The sequence below is a fragment of the Hipposideros armiger genome, unplaced genomic scaffold (genome assembly GCF_001890085.2).
Source record: "Hipposideros armiger isolate ML-2016 unplaced genomic scaffold, ASM189008v1 scaffold_93, whole genome shotgun sequence".
Classification (NCBI taxonomy): domain Eukaryota; kingdom Metazoa; phylum Chordata; class Mammalia; order Chiroptera; family Hipposideridae; genus Hipposideros; species Hipposideros armiger.
In genome coordinates, this window is record NW_017731443.1 from 543,885 (window position 1) to 555,844 (window position 11,960).

An 11,960-nucleotide genomic window follows, 5' to 3' on the forward strand; every position below is an offset into this window, starting at 1 on the left:
AGATGTGGGTTGTCATGGTGATGGGAGGGCGGTGTTAACCAGGAAGGGCTTCACCTGCATTGACGCAAAGTGGAAGCTCATTCCTGGGACCTGGGCTGGAGATCATGATGATAGCTATTCTTGCCAACACTCCTTACATGCAAGCACAGCTCTAAGCACTTTGCCAATATATATATTACCTCATTTAATCCTCTAACAACCCCATGAGGCAGGGGCTATTATTACCTCTGGTTTGCAAAGAAAAGTCTTGAGTCATAACGGTAAAGCAATTTGCCCCAGGTCGTGCAGCTAAGAAACGGTTCCACTCGGGCCATCTGGCTCCATGCTCCTACCCCTGTGCCCAACTTGCAGGCAGGTATGTGGTTTCGAAAGTTTCATAACAACCTGCAGGCCAAATCGGGCACTGTGGACAAGCCCAAGGTGGCCTTAGTTCCTTGCAGAAGGGGGTCTGGACACAACAAAACACACACATTAATGTGAACACACAGGTACCAGCCTGCCTCTGCCTTGCTGGGAATCCGATAATGCCAGTGGCTTTCTTTCCTGCTCACCTGGCACAAGCTGACTTCGGGAGAGTGAGGCTGCCCTGGGATGGCCAATGCCAGCAGCATGGGCTGGGTACACCCCTGCAGCAAGTTCACGTGGTATGGGACAGGATCTGCTGATCAGACCTCTGGCTGTCCAGGGGCCCCCATCCCTCCAAGGCTGGTCCAGCTCAGACTCCAGACTCCCACACTGCCTGCCTTTCTCCCTCCCTCATCACAAACGCCCCTTGCCTGGGAGGTGTGAATGGCTCCAGGCACACCCAGACCAGCAGCAGTGCTTTGTGAAGGGGCAGACGCCAGAGCACATCTGTCTGAACAAAGGGAAGAGAGAACTGGGGGGAGAGTCAGGGCTCCTGGGTGGGGGACAGTGTGAGCCCAGCTGTGAATCCCAGATGTGTCCCCTCACTTGCTCTGAGCCTCAGTTGTCCCATCTGTAAAATGGGGCTCATGCCTGCCCTATCAGGGTGCCAGGAGGGTGAAATGAGAAGTAAGTGTGGTCAGGCATAGTAAATATTAGCTGTGGTGGTCTTAGCATGGCAATCGTCCAAAAGGCCCGCTTGCTCCTTGTTTAAGCTGTGGAAACGTGTGGTCAGCACTGCCAGCCTATAGAGGTGTTTCACTTGTCTTAAATTTAAGTGAGTTCCCAACATTTAAAAATTGGGAAATTTCCCATTAACAATGGATTTCAAAAAAGAAAAGCAGGGCCGGCCGAGTGGNCTCCGTCATTTCCAAAGCTGCTTAGAGTGTTCCCCTTCCTGCCTCCCTCCTCCGACTTGCTCCTGCCCAGGACCCCTTGGTGGCTCCCCATTGCCAGCAGGACAAGGAACTTCACCTTCAGCCTGGACACAAGGCTGCCCCAGCGCAGCCTGGTCTCTCCTCAGCCGGCTGTGTGGCTCCCCAGACACATGGAACAGTTGTGCTGGCAGTTCCCCTGCTTGGAGGCCCCTCTCTCTCCTCCATATGTACAGTCCACCCGCCCTGCAAAGCCAGAGCTCATGTTTCCATCTCTGGGGAGCTCTCCCCGTCCACCTTCATGGGCTCCTGCAGCAGCCTGTCTCCCTGGTGTTGGGGGAGGGGGGGGGTTCCACAGAAGCTCTTCACAGTCAGGCCCTGGGGTGGGCAGGCTTCCTGGGGTATGTTGGAAATTCCCACCCCAGTTCTCTTCCTCCCACACTTACTGTGACCTTCCAGGAGAGGGCAAGGGGAGACCAGAGCAGCCTGGGATCCAGAGGGGCTCCTCTGCTGCCCCTCAGCCCCACCCTCGAGGAGTTGAGGGACGGGGGTCGGCCTAGTGGTTAAGAGCATGCGCTCCAGCGCCAGACAGCCTGAATTTTGATCCTAACTCTAAGACTTTTTGGCTGTGTGATCTTGGGCTAGTTTCCTAACCACTCTGAGCTTCAGTTTCCATATCTGCAAAAAGGGGATGACGACAGGACCTACCTTGAAGTGTTGCAGGGTTGCAGGCTGGGCACTAGCTCTCACTGACTTGTACAGCTCTTCTTCCTCCAAGCCTGGCCCCTGGCTCCCTTCTCCCCATCCTCTAACTTTGCTCTAACAAGGTTGATAAATCAGCCAGGTTTTGTCCACTCCTGCCCTTTACCGTATGTTGTTTCCTCTGCCAGGAATGCTTTTTGGGCCTTATCCACCTTTTGTGATCTTACGCTACTTCTTGCCCTGAAGACTCAGGTCAGCAACACCACCGGAAGCTGTCCTTGATGTCCCTGATAGGCATCCTCCCCACCAGGCCTGGCTCAAGGCCCCTTCTCTGAGCTTCCCAAGCAGCCTGGTGGCCCTGGTCCTTGTCTCCCCAACCAGACTGGGGCCTCCCTCTCATTTGGACACCCAGCTGCAGGGGTCGGAGGGGCTCACAGTAACGGGGCAGAGGCCCGAGTCCCTGGTTCCTGTAGAAAAGATGAAGGCGATCCGGGCTGAGCAGGACTCTTCGGAAGCCCCCTCCTTCCTGCCCCAGCTTTATTTTGGTTCTAGCTTCATTCCAGTCAGCATACTCGGTCCCCACCACACCCATCCCAGGTGCACAGTCAACATTTCATGCAGTTAGAGGGAGGGGAAGAGGGGGAAGAGAAGGTGGAAATACATGGCCTGCACTGCATAGCCATTGGGGTAGAAAGAATCCAGGGTCTCCCAGGCTGCAGCGGTTCCCCAGCTGTGTGTCCCTGCGCCCTAAGCTGGCCTGGGCTGTACAGACCTCCTGGTGCTGGTACAGGGTGGACAGCCTGGCCCCAGGGCTGGGCCATGGCTGTGTCAGGTGAGAGTCACAGTCCTGCCTCTAGTCCCAATTCTACACTGGGATCCCACCCTGTTCCAGCCATCCCCTCCTGCTACATCACTGGGGATAACTGGTGGGCCTGGGTCTCCATGGCTCGCCAGGGCCAGAGGCGGCCAGCCCGAGAGCCCATGCACTTATGTGTGGGTGGCCCCATAGAGTAGATACTGATCCCTCCCGCCCCCAACCCTTTGAACCAGCAGGGACACCCACCCCTCAGCTGGGGCACCCACCCGTTTCGAAGGGTGCACAGCTGCCAGCTTCTCTGGGGCTGCCTTTGGTAGATGGGAGCTGCCCCCGCCAGTGACCCTTCCTCCAACTGGGGGTGGGATGGTAGCCAAAGATGATGCATGTGGGGGTGTAACAGCCCAGCCCTTTTGCTTCTGGGCGGGACCCCTCTGGGGTACTATTCATACTCTGAGCTCCCCAAGCTATCAGGCTGAAGCTTGACTCCCCTGAAGCCACAACTTGCTTGCTGCACCCAGGCTTCCCTCTTTCCCTTACAGGTTTCTCCTGAGGGCTGTCTCCCAGAGACCCCTTGCCCGAGAAGCCTCATCTCAGGGTCTGCTTTGGGAACTCGCCTGAGGACATCCTGTGTCCTGGGGGTCTGAACGGTGCCCCAGAACCATCTCCTTCCCAGCCTGACTTTCCATCCTAACTCCCCTCTACTGCCCCTCACTGCTCAGACTGTCCCTCCCTCCAAGGCCCACCCCAAGGGCCTTCTGCTCCACCACGACCTCCCAGGGGCCTGAAGCCCACAGAGGCCTCTCCCATAGACCCTACCGCCCACCAGTCCCCCACAGGCTGAGGCATCTCTCTTTCCAACAGGGCCAGGCCTCGAAAGACTCCAACAAACGCCATGCCTGGCTTGTGTGGGACTGAACATAAGGACCTGGATCTGGGCCTCTGTGGGCCTCGGGGCCTTGTAAGGGTTATGGTTCAAGGGAGCAGAATGACTCTGGAGCCAGTGTCCCACATGGCCTGCGGGCCTCTGCTTGGCACGGTCTCTCGGTTTCTTCTCCTGCCCAGAAAGAGGCCCTTGTGTCCACTGCAGTGGGCTGAGGACTGTGTTTGCACAGGGAAGTTCACATCCCTGCCATAGTCTGGCTAGGCCGCCTGCCTGGGACACTCTCAGTTCTTTCCTTGCCCCCCAAACCACAGCTCCCATCTCCCAGAGTCCTCCAGCCCCCAGAACCCTCCCCCCGTCTGCCTGGCTGGGCCACCATTCAGCACTGAGCAGATCATCAGCATGGGGCATTTTGTCTTCCTGATGTCCTAGGGGCTGTGTCTTGTTCATGCCACCCCTGCTGATGTCGAGGACAGTGCCTGGCTACCAAGACTTGCTCGGTCCCAGTGCGTGGCCTAGCTTGGCACTGGCCTTCCAGCAGGGATAGGGTATGGGGAACTCCGAGAGGCCAAGGTCGCCCCAGGCCAAGGGGCACACCTGTGGGGGATCTCAAAATGGGAGAACAATGGGCCAGTGCCCAGCTGCCCTCCTGGGGCCTGGCCCAGCCACAGCTGGTCCTCAGNATTTCCCCCTGGGCTCTGGAGACCTAGCACACCACCTTCCTCTCTCCAGGTGTTTCAGCCAGGTAGGAATGGGGTGACTTGGGCATGCCCTTATGGGTCAGTCACCGGTACTGCCAGGCATGGTCTGCCCTCCCACAGTCAGCACCAGAAAGTTTCGCTGCAGGTGGGTGACCACCTGTCTGACTTCTGGCTGGGGCATGATCTGGGGAAAGCAATGGAACCTTCCATCGATAAAGTGCTTGGATGATGCCATGTGTGAGTGATCCTTATTTAACCAACGTTGATGGCCCCTCTGTGCCCAAGGGCCCGGGGGACCCTAAACATTTAAGAAAAAGTCCCTACTTTGAGAAGCCCGTGTCTAGAATGGGAGACAGGCAGGGCATCAGCATGATAAGAGCTACAACAGAGGTGGGACAGGAAGGTTGTAGGGAAGAGGGGCCCCTCACTTGGGTTGTGGGGGGATGTCAGGAAACCCTTCTGAGAAGAGGGGCTAGTCTTGAGGAAAAAGTGAGACAGATGGGGGAGGGGAAAGGTGTTCCAAACTGAGGGAACAGCCCGTGTAAGGCATGGACACGAGAGGCGGGGTGCTTTGGGGTTATAGTCCTTCCCCATAACAGAGGGCAAAGTGGGTTGGGGAGCTAGTGCTAGGGTGAGGCTGAGGGTTAACAGGCCTGGATAGTGGGGCACTTTGGATGCCAGGAATTAATACAGAATTGAAGTGGAAACTGTCACCTGACCTGTCACCCATTAGTAGCCAGAATTGACATCTTTTAAAAATGGGCACAGGGGTCTCCCCAGATCCTGGACTGAGTGTTTTTGTTGACGCTCAAAGAAACGGGGCAGAAGTCTTTGGGTTTCACACTCCCCCAACCCCCATGCAGGTCATGATATCATCTGCATAGAGTTCAAAGCTGGGCACCTGAAAAAACGCCTTTGAACTTCACTGTGGCCCAAAGAGGCGGCCAGGGCAGGAGTCTCCGCCCACACGGCAGAGGCGGAGCCCAGACCCCTGACTCCTCCTCCGCGATCACCCAGGGCCCCAGTCAGCAGGCTGAACGGAGACTCACCTTGTTGGATGGAACATCCCAGGACCTCCCCACCCTTCAGGTGCCCCTTCCTCCCCGAAACTGCCACAGGGCTGGGCAGTGACTTAGCACGGGGCTGGGTGTGTAACCACGGAGCAGAGATCTCCGCCCCAAGGAGTGGTGGGGAGGGCCCCATCCCCCAACCATCAGCTGTCAGCCTCGTCATCGTCTATCCTCCCCACTGTTGCTGTCATTAGGCTTTGGGTGGCAAGGCTGAGAGGCAGGCGGGGCCAGACTGGGGGTGGCGGGAGCCCAGAGTCAGACAGAGGCATTTATTTGGCCTTGTTTGCTATGGGGATAATCACTCTAATGACACCCTTGATGTGTGTCATGCTTTGCAGTTTCACTGAACATTTCCTAATAATAACAGGGTCCATTGATGGATCGCTAATCCTGTGCAGCACTGTTCCCTAGCAGGTGGGGATTGTTAGTCCCAGTTCACAGATGAGAATCCTGAGGCCCAGAGAGGTTAAGGTCTTGTCTAAGAGCCACAGCTAGTAAGAGGCAGAATCCTAATTTGAGCCCAAGTCTGGTCACAAAGCGGGGCTCTCTCGCAACATCACACCTCGTATACATGAGTTCATTCAGACCTCAGATCTACTGATGTTAAACCCCAGCCTCATCCCTACTCTATGCTCATGCTTCTACAAGAGGGAGATTAGGGCCCGGAGAAGTCTGTCTTGGTTGGCAAGGAATTGACCCAAACCTCAGACATTGCTGGGCCTTGGCTGGCACTGTTTTCCTGGCGTTTATTTTGGGGTGGGGAGGTGGCCCAGGTCACAGTCAGCCTGGCCAGGGTACTCTTTACTGTTATACTGTTTTCTGTGGCTACAGTTTACTGCCAGCCTGTGGGTGACTCAGCTCTTTGAGGTCCCACTGGTCCAAAGGCCAGAGTCCTTCAGCAACTCTGCACATTGGGTCACTGCCCTAAAGACCGCAGAACAGCAGAGGTGGCCAGGTTGGCCACCTGTGCCTCACGATATTATGTCGAATTGAATGCCTGACTGGACAAGTGAGAAAGGAAGGAAAATGAGGGAGCAGGGGCGAGAGGAAGGAAAGAAGGAAGGAAGATGGGCTGACTCAAAATAGCAACAAACTGAAGAAACCAATAAAGGAACAAACCATTGCATGGATGAATGAGTACAGCACATGACCTGAGTGCGGGGTCAGCAGACAGGTGACCACCCTCCAGCCTCCATCGGCTCCAAGGCTCCCCCTTGGCCCCAATGTCCCATTTTCTGACACCCCACCCCCATCCTCCCTGAGGCCGGGAGTCCCCTGCTGTTCCAGCCGAGTCTCTGCTGCCCCCGTGTGGCTGCTATGCTCCCTGCACCGAAGGCTGCGTGCTCTGCTTGGGGTTCTCGCTTGGGGTGTGGGGTGTTTATGAATGGCTGAAGGAGAAGGAAAGCGGGTGCCAGGAGGTGGAACTTAAGAGTCCAGTCCCGCCTTTGGGATGCTTTGGCTGGGGACACAGGCCCTTTGCTCCTCACNAGAACCGAGTGATGGGAACCGAGTGATGGGAACAGGGGGGCTTTCTGGAGCTGGAGGAAGGATATCGCTTCCTGGAGGGACATCTAAGCTGTGATATGAAGGAGCAAGAAGTGTGCGGGGCCAAGGCACCAGGATTGGGGGTTTAGGGCAGGAAGAGGAGGGCTGGACAAAGCCCTGAGCAGTCAGAGTGCCCAGTGGGAGAGAGGGAGTGGGGCATTGGGGGCTGGAGGGGTTCCTCACACTGCTCCCCGAATCCCAACACATAGGGAAGAATCACACAGCAGTGGTGGCCCCTCAGGCAGTGGGAGGCCTCAGCCTGATCCTGCTGTCCTGAGCCCAGCCAACTCTAGCCACAAACTCATGCTAGAGAAGGGCAGTGCCCTGTCTTCAGCCCAGGCATTTTTCCAGCACGTAGCATCTTATGAGATCCCTACCTCCACCTTCTAGAGGAGAACTGAGGCTGGGAGAGGCTGCCACAGGAGTGAGAAAGCAGAGCCTTAGCTCCCTCCCGTCAGGCCACCTAGCCTCTCTGGGCTCAGTGTCCTCATCCGGAAGAAGGAGATGATGATAAAATCATCCCCATCCAGTGGTTCCACCCCGGGATTTATTCTAAGGGAAAAATCCCAACAAGTTTTCTGTCTGCTGTGAGTCATCCTGGCTGAATTTATTTATAACAGCAGAATCTGGAAACAGTGAGAAGGTCTGACCTGGGGCTGTGGTACTGTCTTAGGAGGGAATGTCACTGGCTTTTGAGACTGACAATTGATGTCCTTAGGATGTCACTATGGCAGTGCAAAGAGACCTTTCAGGCAATGTTAAGAACAACAACAAAAAAATCAATCCCCAACATGGTATAACCTCACGATTTTGATATAAAAATCACATAGGAATGGACAGGGGCTGGACAGGGGCTGGGTGGGCTGCGGAGGAATGAGAGGAATATGAAATAAGGATGCAGGGACTATTTATTTACTGCTGACCTTGGTTACCAGAATGTAATTTGTGGGCTAAATGAAACCATGACAAAGATCTACAGAGCACCGCAGACCAGCTCTGCCCAGGTTGGGAAAGTCTTGGGAATCTGGTGAATGGGGGATGGGATGGGACCGGACCTGGTTAACGGGAGAGTGAGAGGCAGACATGAGGGACTCCGACCGAAATAGGCAGGGCCTGGGTGCCAGCAGGGGGCAGGCACAGAGGTCAGCAGGCAACGGGCAGGGCAAGGTGGCAAAGCACAGCCAGGCTCCCCTGACACCTGAGAGTGAGGATCCGGGGGGCTGAAGGACTGAAGCCAGCGCTCTGGTTGGCAGAAAAGGGGGGCAGGGTCGGGGGCAGGAAAGGAAAAGCCCCAGGAAGGTGACACGAAATGATGACAATTAATGCTCATTTATTTATTCATTTATTGAGTACCAGCCTTGGGATGGGATGGGAAGAATTCCCAAGGGAAGTGAGGTCTATGCTGAGACCAGAAATATGGAGGAGGCAGAAGAGGAGGCGTCAGAGTCGTAGTTATAATATAATAGGTTCCCTTCTATTTGCTATTTGCCAGGCTCTGTTTCAAGCACTTCCCGTGTATTAACCTATCGAGTACTCAGAAGCTTCTATTATTACCCCCGTTTTACAGATGAGGAAGCTGAGGGCTAGAGGAGATATTTGCTGCCAGACAACCTGGCTCCGACCTGTGCTTGTCTTGAGGACTCACCCAGGCCGAGACAGGGAAGTACTCCAGGCAAAGGAAACAGCATGTGCAAAGTCCTGGAGTTGGGTTGTGTTCACACTGTGTGGGGCACTTCACATGGGTTAGCTCACTGAATCTTCCCAGCAGTCCCTGAGTTAGGCCTCACTGCCCCATTTTAAAGGTGAGTAAGTGGAGGACCTCAGAGAGGTCCAAGACCACACCAAGGCCTGGGAGCCTGCAGGTGAAAAGTGAAAATCCCTAGCTGGGGTTGGGAAAAGGGTCCCTGGCTGGGGGCAGGAGCTGAGGGATAGGGAGTGCCAGCCTGGGAGTTGAGAGACCTGGGTTCATGTCCTGACCCTGTACTTACTCACCATCCCTTTCCCTCCCTCCTGTCGTCTGTAAATGGGGAGGGGAACATAAAGAGAAAAGATGGTGAGGGGTGTGTCTGGTGTCTTAAGGCCTTTCCCAAGCTCCGTGCCTGCCACACAAGGGAAGGCAGGAGCTGTGTCCCCATCCATCCCTGGCCTGGGCAATCTGAGTGTAAGTAATGTCACGTGGATCTAACCTCAACCTTTCTGGGATTCCTCTCACTTGGCTACTGTACAAGTTCCAGGAATGGCTCCGGTGAGTGGATTCTGTGTCACAGGCTCTTCCTTAGAGAGCAGTGGGACATAGGCCTCCAGGGAGATTCCCTCAGGTCAAAGAAGGGAGTTGCTTCCACCCAAGGAGCCACTGGAGCGGAAAGATGAGGAGACCTCAGACTGGTCCCAGTCCCATGTCCCCAAGGCTGGGTGCCTTGGGCAAGTCACTGATGGTACTTACCAGTAAAACAGGGCCATTATTGGTGTCCCACCGATATCCCCACCCCAGGCCTGGTAGGAGGGTCCTGCGAGATGGCATGGTTGCCTCTGGGACTCACCATTCAGGTGGTATTCTGCCACGTCCACGGCCATGACGCCCACTGCAGTGGCTGAGACTGGAAGGGAAAAGAGAGTCAGCAGAGAGGGGTTCAGAAGGTCTCCAACATCAACCCTGTGCCCTGGCCTCCCTGGTGCCCATGTTCCTATCCTCCAGAGAGCACACTCAGCTGTGGGCCCCCCACCATGCAAAAGTAGGTGGTTTTTATAATTGCATTTTAAAAAAAAGGTATTTAAAGCTCTCTTTAAGCACTCTAAGACCTCACTTCAGGGTTGCCAGATAAAACACAATACACCCAGTGACATCTGAATTCCAGATTCGTTTTTAGTATAAGTATGTCAAAATATTGGGGCGTACTTATATTAAAAATGTATTCATTGTTTATCTGAAACGCAAAAGTTGTGGCATCTGTATTTGTATTTGCTAACCCTGGCGTCCCTACATCACTTCCATCCTATCAACAGGCTGACCAGCAGCCTCTCTTTGTTACTCATTAGAGCGGCCCCCTAGCAGTACAATCAGGAGTCACAAAACCGGTCACCAANTGACAGACAATCTGTTGAGCGCTTACCAAGGACTGGACTAAGGAGTTGGCATATATTAACCCATCCCCTCAAGAATTATGATGCCCGTTTGACAGACAGGAAAACTGAGTCACAAACAGCCTAGATGACTTCCCCAGTCACAATGCTAGGAAGTAGGAGACCAGGATTTGAACCCAAGCAGACAGGCTCCAGGGTCCTGCTTTTAGCCACCCACAGAACTGCCCTTCAGAACCTGGGCTGCTGCCTCTTGGATCCTGCATGCACATGGCTGGTGGTCAGGTCTAGACCCTTCTAGACTGAGGGGGCAGGGTGGGACGGGAGAGGGATGACAGTCCCCACCACTGAGGCACAGCCTATGTTTCAGTAGGGCAATGGTGGCCAGACACAGGTGGATCTCTGAGGAGTCAAAAGGCACTCGGTCCTACAGGTCCTTAGGCTCCTGCTCTGGTCAGAGGCTACGGTGTGTTGGCCTCGCCCCCCTCAAAGGACTCCCAGCTTCGGTGTTTGGACCCTCCAGCCAGCCTGGATGTTCTGGATGTGCTGGGCAGTAGGATGTGTCTTATGTAGGCTCCACTCTCTCAGGCAAGGCAGAGGGACCCTTGGAGTGAGGGGTAGTGCTGGCCGATGGGGGTGTGCTGGGTGCCTCTCCTTGCCCCTCCTGGCTTACCCCCACCCTACCCCACCCTGCTTTCTGCTCCAGGAGCTGACCTCCGTGGGCTGCATCAACAGGCTCCCTTAACTAAAGGGCACAGTGCCTATCAAGGTGGCCCTCTCCACACACCTGTTTCCTCTTGGGCCTGGTAACCTCCCCTTCCCCTCATCAGTTCAGACCAGGGTACCATGCCATCCTTGAGGTCGCCCTGCACCCTACCCATACCATTGTTAATAGTCCTGTTATTAAGCTCTCCCCAAATTAGCCAACTTGAGTGTGTCATCCCTTCCCTGCCAGGACCCCAAGTTGACACAGGGGACAGGTATGGAAATGGACACCTACCACACACTGGATTCATGTGGTAAGAATGCCGAGAACTGTGCACAATGAAAGCCCACAGCTGGGGACCCCAAACTCCCGGTTCTGTCCTCCCTATAGTCAACACTTTCAGCTCTGGGACCAGAATCCAAACCCACCCTCCAGCGCCCTCCTCAGATCCTGCCTGGCTGTGCAGACCTGTTTGCCTGGGGAGGACTCCTGAGAGACGGTAGCACACCTCTGCCCTGCCCCACAGCCCCCACTTACCCGGGAAATGCCCACGATCTGCTCGTCTGGCAGCAGGCTGACGCGCATGAAGCAGGACTCGAAGCTGGCTTCCTCCCGCTCCAGGAGGTCCTTCCCCTGCAGCACGGCCACGTGGAGGGTGTGGGAGGTGGCATCGTAGTCCATGCTCACCTCCACCTGGCCCAATGTGAAGTCCTGTCCGAAGGTGTTGCTCACGGAGGAGATGGAGTTGAGGGAGTCCGCCGACTGGGACTTCCGGAGGGTCCCATAGGGGGCCAGGTCCAGCTCACGGCCCATCAGCTCCAGGGGCCCCAGCTCACTGATGCTCTCGAAGGTGTCCTCGATGCTGAGACTGCCTTTGCGACTGGGTGGTCCCCGAGTGCTGGGCCGCTGGGCATTCCAGGCAGGCACTCTCTGGGGGTAAGAAAAGAGGATATGGGAGCATCACAAGGGCAATGGTGTTGAGATGACAAAGAGATGCAGTAAGCTCTGCTCATTCGAGGTACCTCCAAGTTCACCTTTTGCAAAAACAGGGCATACCTTAGTTCAGAAGGCCCTTGCTTAATGTTAATTCATGTCACTCAGTTTTCTCTCTCTACTCAGATGTAAGAGAGCTTTTTCTTAAAATGTTCATTTATATGGATTGAGTCCTATACATAAAGATGTTC

The 11,960-nt window shown here is 55.2% G+C and overlaps 1 protein-coding gene across 1 annotated transcript in view; it reads right to left on the reverse strand.

Moving 5' to 3' along the window:
* Positions 1-1,538: 1,538 nt before the first annotated feature.
* SYT12 (synaptotagmin 12) overlaps positions 1,539-11,960 on the reverse strand; it is a 12,627-nt gene continuing 2,205 nt past the window's right edge. The window contains exons 2-6 of the mRNA XM_019645177.1: positions 11,314-11,706; positions 10,755-10,815; positions 9,533-9,589; positions 1,724-1,833; positions 1,539-1,604 (exon numbers count right to left, since the gene is read on the reverse strand). Of these exons, the coding sequence (XP_019500722.1) occupies positions 1,539-1,604; positions 1,724-1,833; positions 9,533-9,589; positions 10,755-10,815; positions 11,314-11,706 (687 nt within the window). The remainder of the gene's footprint in view (positions 1,605-1,723; positions 1,834-9,532; positions 9,590-10,754; positions 10,816-11,313; positions 11,707-11,960) is intronic.